This window comes from Raphanus sativus, chromosome 3, assembly GCF_000801105.2.
Source record: "Raphanus sativus cultivar WK10039 chromosome 3, ASM80110v3, whole genome shotgun sequence".
Lineage (NCBI taxonomy): Eukaryota > Viridiplantae > Streptophyta > Magnoliopsida > Brassicales > Brassicaceae > Raphanus > Raphanus sativus.
In genome coordinates, this window is record NC_079513.1 from 20,679,295 (window position 1) to 20,687,196 (window position 7,902).

The 7,902-nt window shown below is 39.5% G+C and overlaps 1 protein-coding gene across 1 annotated transcript; it reads left to right on the plus strand.

Moving 5' to 3' along the window:
• Positions 1–2,621: 2,621 nt before the first annotated feature.
• On the plus strand, positions 2,622–6,005 carry LOC130509208 (cell division control protein 48 homolog C-like). Its single transcript, XM_057004945.1, has 8 exons — positions 2,622–3,556; positions 3,642–4,366; positions 4,479–4,601; positions 4,699–4,803; positions 4,950–5,015; positions 5,100–5,360; positions 5,464–5,613; positions 5,735–6,005. Exons 1-8 carry the CDS (start codon positions 2,803–2,805, stop codon positions 5,825–5,827), a joined length of 2,277 nt encoding a protein of 758 aa, XP_056860925.1. The 5' UTR covers positions 2,622–2,802; the 3' UTR covers positions 5,828–6,005.
• The last annotated feature ends 1,897 nt before the right edge of the window (positions 6,006–7,902 follow it).

Genomic DNA, 7,902 nt, shown 5'->3' on the forward strand with positions numbered 1-7,902 from the left:
TCTCTATGAGAGGATGGATTCTTCTCCCTTACAAGTTGCAGATCGCAAATCACAGTGTTCTCTTGTAAAACTAGCGTAAGTATAAATATCTAAAATAACTCATATTTTTGCCTTATATTTTTAATTTTAAGTATTAATATTATTATAAATATAATTTAATATAAATATTTATATATGTTCACTCATTATGTTCGCGGTTCGGATTAGGTTTGGTTTCGGTTTTTTGAATTTTTGAAAAATAGTCTCATTTGATTATTTAGACATGATTCGACCAGGTCAGTATCCTATTTCTGGATTGGTTCGGGTAAATACTTCATATTATGACTCAGCTCTAATTACAACACTGTTCTCGTATGTCTTGGGGAGGATGGTTTAATAGAACTGAAACAGCATTTATGTAGGTTAATCTGGTTAACGTTTGTTGAATTGAACCAAATCTAAACCTTAAAATGAATTTTCATATCTCGCCGGTTCTTATCTTAATCCGATGTAAAATCAAAAATTGGTTCGTTCGGTTTAAGCTGACTCTTACTTGCGAGCATTGTTGTCACTCAAAATCAACAGAAGCTAATAAATTAAACTATTGAGAGAAGAGAAGAGAAAGGTAATTCGAAGAAGAAGGAAGGAAGGATGGGTGGAGGAATGGAGACGAACAAGAACAAGTTCATCGAGGACTGGGGATCCGCTAGGGAGAATCTGGAGCATAACTTCCGATGGACACGTCGCAACTTCGCTCTCATCAGAATCTTTGGCATCGCCCTCCCCATCCTCGTCTACAAAGGCCATCGTCAAAGATTTTGTAACTCTCAATCTCTCACTCGATTCCATATCCCATTTCAATATTACTCTTGTTGTAATTACATTTGAATCAAATCTGTTCTTTTGTTTGGTTAACACATTACATATGAATATTAATGCATGTATTCAGAGGACAAATAAAACATTTGGATAAACATTATTTTCATGAAACGTCAAGATGTCTAACAATAGTATGTGGAGATCACACTGTTCCACTGTGGAGTGCACGTTAGGCTTATATTTCGCATGAACAGTTTTTGTTATTTATATGAAATGTATTTGACTAAGCAAAACTAAGTATATTTAGTAGTAGTCATCAATTTAATTACATAGAACTATTCCACATTTTGTTTTACAAACATAACATAAAACAAGTCACATGAAGAGGCGGCGACAAAAGTTCCACAGTTAACACTTCTCGATCTCCAAATAGAACAATAAATTAAGAGTAAAGCTCATACATGTTGCTTGAAATTCCAGTGGAACACTCACCCGAAAGTGGCTCCCTTAGGCATCGACGGAGACGGAAGGCAAACGGCTCCAGAGCTCCTTAGGAGGAGGACGACAAGCAGACCCACAAGAGCTAGCTCGACTGAAGAAACCAAAAGTTCCTGACATGACTCGGATGACAATGAAGAAAGAACTCAGGTCAAGCGTGGTTGGTAAATAATTCCCCCACACCGGCCACGCGACACTAACATATGGTGGCGACATCAAGGGAACTCGAGGTAATTTTGTCGGAGTTATGAGGATAAGACTGAAGCATAGGAGGTGACACATGTCACCTAAAAAAGCAGGTGCCGCGGTAAGAATGACGACTTTGTTCCCTGCAGAAGACACGATTCACTGGGTCGTCCTCAAAACCATAGTCTCCGATGTCAAGAAGCGAGGAAATGAGCCATCAAAACACCATTGTTGACACCATGGCAGTCGTCGAGTGAACTACAACAGAGGTTCTCTGCCGTTTTAATAAAACACATCCCAGCTGTTTTAATTCTTGGCATCAAGAGAACAATGCAACCTCTGATTCGTAACCCTTGCCCTCACCGGAATCACCACGAGGTTCCGAAAATACTTATCACCACGAGGTTCTCGAGCAAGTAGTTCTTGGTAGAGTATCGGGCTAAAAGAAACAACTGTCGAACTGATTTCTCTGATTTCAATCTCTTTTCACTCCCTTTCTCAAAGATCTTGCCGATCCACCTCTAGGACTCCTCTGGTTTTGCTCCACTTTCGATTCATCATATCAATCAAATCCCCAAATCCAATTAAAATGATCAAAAGGAATATATGAAAACAATCTCAAAACATTGTTAAGAAATGTGAAAAGTTTGGTTTGTGTAATTGAAGGACAAAAGACAAAATCGTAGTTTTTTTACTTTATTCCTTTAGAGTGTTTGGCAATATAAAATGAGTAGTTTGAGGTTAATTGTTCAGTGATAATTAAAAAAAAAAAAGATTAAAAAAAAACAACTAATAAGATTATAAGAAATTTCTTTAGAAACTCTGTATGATTGTCACTTCATGAGATTCTCATTTAATATACACGAGAATTTAAATCATACTTCCTCTGTTTCAAATTATTTGTCGTTCTAGGAAAAAATTTTTGTTTCAAAATAAATATCGTTTTCGATTTTTAATGGAAAATTTATTGATAATATTCTCTAATCTATTTTTTATTCGGTGAAGTATGGTTAGGCGTATTGGTAATAGTGTTTTTATTTTGAAAATAAGTAAAATTAAATATTTTTTTAATATATGTGTATAAACCTAAAAGACAAATAATTTGAAAAATACGGAGTAGATTATAAATAATGTCTTGTAAATACTTTTAAGACAGAAGGATGCTTCAAAAAAGTGCATTAAAAAAGGATAGTTTTGTCTTTGCAACCGTCTCAAGCGGTAATAAAATTGAGGCAAATTAGGGTTTTTCTGGGCAAATAAGGTTTTCCTGTCTGCGCCTCCGAAAGTTAACCACTAAATCCCAGCCACCACCAGTAGACGATGGGGAGGAGAGATGTGGGCGGAGGAAATAATAGGAGAGTTTTGAGTCGAGATATGGATTCGTGCAGGAAGGATTTATCTACGGCGGAGGAAATCGTGGACGACCTCCGTTACAGGTACGGTAAATATGCGAGGATGTCCCGTCAAACACTTGTCCTCAACGTCAGACATGTCCTTAATGCCCGAAACAACAACAGCAACAACAAGAAGCGTGTGAAAGAAGACGAAGAGGATGATGATTCTGATGAAGGTGCTGGTGGTGGTAAGATGAAGAAACAGAGACGTCTTGATGAGGAAAAAGACAAGTTGCAGCGAGCACATGTCAAGGAGAAGTCAGTTTCTTCTTCTTCGTCGAAAGACAGTGGCGGCCATATCTCGACTTCTGAGGACCCAAGTTTTAATTTTACCAGTGACACCTTAAGAGGTGGCTACGCTGAGATGAATAGCTCCACGAAACTTGCTAGAGTTTCTCCTCCTCTTCCCCTGAGTGTTAATAATATTAACAATAAAGGAGGACCTACTTTTAAAGACTTTGGTGGGATTAAAAAAGTGTTGGATCAGTTGGATCAGTATATTCTGTCCCCTCTTCTCAACCCTCCACTGTTTGAGAAGATTGGAGCGAAGCCACCAAGCGGGATTCTGTTACATGGACCACCTGGCTGTGGAAAGACTCGGTTGGCCAATGCCGTCGCCAACGAAGCTGGTGTTCCCTTTTATCAGATTTCAGCCACACAAGTTGTTTCTGGTGTTTCTGGTAAAATAATTGTACTCCCCTCCATTTTTATGATTGTTTAATGTGTGTATGTATCTCTCTGTTACTGATGATCACAATCTCTCAGGTGCTTCTGAAGAGAATATTAGAGAGCTCTTCTCTAAAGCATACAGGACTGCGCCTTCTATTGTGTTTATCGATGAGATTGATGCAATTGGTTCTAAGAGAGAGAACCAGCAAAGGGAGACGGAGAAGCGGATCGTAACACAACTATTGACTTGTATGGATGGGCCTCCTCCGGGAGATACGGAGGCTGGATATGTTGTTGTCATTGGAGCTACTAATACCCCTGATGCTCTTGATCCTGCTCTGAGAAGGGGTAGGCGATTCGGGCGTGAGATTGCACTAACCCCTCCTGATGAACATGCCAGGGCTGAGATACTCTCTCTCGTTGCCCAAAGACTTAGACTCGAAGGTTCCTTTGACATGAAAAGGATCGCTCGCTTAACACCAGGTTTTGTTGGAGCTGATTTGGAAGAGTTAGCTGACATGGCTGCCAGTCTTTGCGTAAACAGGATCATGGATTCAAGAAAATTGCAACTCTCCGGTGACAGCCCTAATGATGATAGATCTTGGCTGAGTCAGCCCTGGTCAGACGAAGAGTTGGATAAGCTCTTTGTCAGAATGTCTGATTTTGAGGAAGCAGTCAAGTTAGTTAAGGGATCTTTAACTCGAGAAGGTTTCTCTACCGTGCCTGATGTCACATGGGGCGATGTTGGTGGGCTTGACCATCTACGGACCCAACTCAAAGATTACGTAGTCAACCCTATCAAATACCCAGAGACGTTTGAGGTAGTAACAAAATCCTTGCCACTGTTCCGTACGTAGTTAATTAAGACTTACTTGCTTGTTCCCTTAATTAGGGTCTGAACTTTTCCCTTTGGATCTTTTTTTTTTTCTTTAGAAATTTGGAGGTAAGTTAAACTTAGAGACAGGTTTCTTGCTCTATGGACCACCGGGTTGTGGAAAGACTTTGGTTGCAAAGGCAGTTGCAAACGAGGCAGGAGCTAATTTCATACACATCAAGGTATGCCAGATTTTCCTGATCAATTTTGCTTTGCATAATAAAAATGGTCCTTAGTAATGATGGTTCCTATCCTTGTTGTATCGTTGGCTTTCTTCAGGGTCCAGAACTTCTAAATAAATACCTTGGAGAAAGCGAGCGTGCTATTCGGACCTTGTTTCAGCGCGCCCGGACAAGCTCACCATGTGTAATCTTCTTTGATGAGGTTTGTTTGTGTTTCACTTATTCTAGTCTGGCTAAAACCCAAACATGTAATAATTAATAATATATCTTGCCAATATGTTTTTTGAATCTTTTCAAGTTAAACACAAGAGCTCTGTGATTCGTAATGTCTTTTTAAAAATATTTCAGGTGGATGCTTTGACAGGAAGGCGTGGCAGAGAAGGTGATTTGGTTGTTGGTGGTCTTTTGAACCAGGTAAAAAGGCTTTCTTGCTAGCTAGGTTATATTGACCCTAATTAATCTTAATCAGGTGCTTTGATTCTTTGATGGTCCTCACAGTTTCTCACTGAACTGCACGGTGGAGATAGACGTGACGTTTATGTCATCGGAGCTACGAACAGGCTCGATGTGATTGATCCTGCCTTCTTGAGACCAGGTAGGTTTGGGAATCGTGTGTACGTACCCCTCCCTAACGCGGATGAGCGTGTTTCGATCCTAAAATCCATTGCAAAGAAGAGACCCATAGATCCTAGTGTTGATCTGGATGCCATTGCAAACAAGTACTGTGAAGGTTTCAGCGGAGCTGATCTCGCTAACCTGGTAATCTTTGCTTTTTGATACATAAGACGACTACTACTACTACTACTACTACTACTCCCATGTTCTGTACTGATGGTTGGTTTGAATTTTGATGAAATGGAAGATGGACCAAGCTATACACGTGGCTGTGAAGGAGAAGTTCCAGTCCATTGAGTCGTCTGAAGATGGCGATATGGATTCTAGTGATTGCACCATCAAGATGACTCATTTCAAGCAAGCCTTGTCCTTAGTCACACCATCTGTCAGCAAACAGGTTACACCTAATACTCTTCTCACCCTCCCTCTGTTTTCAATCCACTTTGAGATACTGAAAATTTTCAACCCGTCTCTCGTATAAGTGTACAATATGAATCTCGTTTTTGGTGCTTGTGCAGCAAATAAAACACTACGAGGAACAACGGAAGAAATATCAAAGCAGCACCAACATGGACCAAATCAACGTAGGACCATCTTTTGCCCTCGAGTGATTTAAAAAATAAATAAAATAGAACTCTCTTAATTTATAAGCAAAAAAAAACTTGTTTCCCCTTGCGGGAACTACCATTTGCTTTTGTTTTTTTTTTCCCCAACTTGAGACATTCAATCATATGGACTCTAAGTTTTGTGTGTTCCAACAAGTGTTGTCTTCAAAATTTACAAGCGAAATCTTTGCGCTTGAGGGAAATGACGCAGCTAATGAGGTACTTAGTTGGATATATACAGAGAAGTTTATTATCAACTCACTATGAATATCTTCCATCACTTAAAACATTTTACAAATCACGATCATAAACTAACGGCAAAATGGCTATGGTTACCTCCAACAAAATCACTTTGTTGGATGGTATCAAACAAAATAAAACTACTTGGAAGATTTAATGCAAATTTTTGCATTGATGGACTGAACACTCATTTTATTCTGGTGGAGACTATTGAGTTCATATCATACCCATAAATAAGACTGTAAGTGTTAAAATCTTTAACATTGTTATTTGAGTCAAACCAAAATAAATAATCTAACTAAACCAAATTTATAAACAACTGGACTATTACTATATTTGTTGAGTCGAAAACCAAAACCTACAATCAAATCGAAATCAAACCAAAAATACAATCTGGAAGTGAACTGAAGTTTATAAAATATCAGCAAATCATAAAATTTTAATCATAAACATAAATTATAAATAATTCCGAGCAGTTATACTGTAACTAAAACAAAAATATTCCCATGTGGAGCATGGGGTTAATGTAAAACCCGAATCCGGCCGGCTAGACCGCGGTCGATGCCTCACGTCGCTCGGTCCATACCCTGATCGAACCACTCAATTTTTCGATCTTTATCTGTACTTTCGCCTAAGGGCGAAGTCTATCTTAGACCTTAGCTTAAGACTACCTTAATCATTCACTAGCTTAAATCCTTTCAACTTAACTTAGATCCTTTCAACTTATGCACAGCGGAATATTCTCTACTTAACCATTGGTCTAAAACCAATCTAACACTGGTCAGATCGAATCACCTTAGCCATGGTCAGTATAAACAACTACTACCAGCTCCAAGGTTGATCATGAACCTAATCCAGGTCATACAATAACCGAGGTTCCATTCCCCTAACCATTCTATCTAGATCTATGCAATATTGCTAGATCATACCTTTGCCACATCCGCGGAGCTTGATAGCTCTTTGTCTCAGCTGCCTTAGCTGTCTAGCTAGCTCATCCAGCTAGCTGAACTGAACCACTTCACTTGAGGTTCCCAACTCTCTTCCAGCTGATTGAGCTGCGAGGTAGCTTTGCCTAGCTCCCCATCCACTCGTCCAACTCCCCATTATACCTGTATAAACTCTCCCCTTAGGTACGTAGTCATTCAACCAACCATCTCCACAAACCAAGTACCTTTGGGAAGTCTTCAGTTGCAAAATCAACCTCAAGCAAACATGCTCCAAAAACTAATTACAATTCATGATAATTCATGATAATTCATAACTAAGAGAATGGTCAAGTCAGATTTCTCAGAACCGGCCTCGATCATACTGATCTCGCCCATGAACAGCCCATATGGCCATAACTGACCACCTCTAAATCAATGAGATAAAACTAATCTTTCACCATGATAATTCATGATAAATACCCATTAAGAGATATTTGAAGTCGGATCCTAACAATTCCTTCAGAAACTATCAGATCTCCACTTACCTGTCCAACCAAGGCCATGGAGAGATTTCTCTGAACCGGCCACTTCATGGTTCAGTACCTCCATGTCTGAACGTCATAGAATAGGATTAATAATGCCCACCAGTTCCTGAGTCAATCAACCAACCACCCCACATGATTCAGAACTGATGAGTCTTCACTCCTCCTAACCGGCCATGGAACTATGTCCCACTGAACCTGATTAGTGTTGCTCTTACCGCTGGTGCATCCTTTGATCAATCAGACCAGACACCTTGATCCATCATCCATGGATCATGTCGTCCATCCTTTCCCATGATCAGATCACACACAGCCTTCCTTGTATAAGCACACCAGCACAATACTTGTGGTCCATACCAACAAGTACTAGCCT

Bases quoted from the DNA above. Each gene is read 5' to 3' on its own strand.
- LOC130509208 (XM_057004945.1), top strand. From the start codon at position 2,803: ATGGGGAGGAGAGATGTGGGCGGAGGAAATAATAGGAGAGTTTTGAGT. The intron at 3,557-3,641 runs GTAAAATAATTG...ACAATCTCTCAG, and splicing joins AGTTGTTTCTGGTGTTTCTG to GTGCTTCTGAAGAGAATATT. The intron at 4,602-4,698 runs GTATGCCAGATT...GGCTTTCTTCAG, and splicing joins CTAATTTCATACACATCAAG to GGTCCAGAACTTCTAAATAA.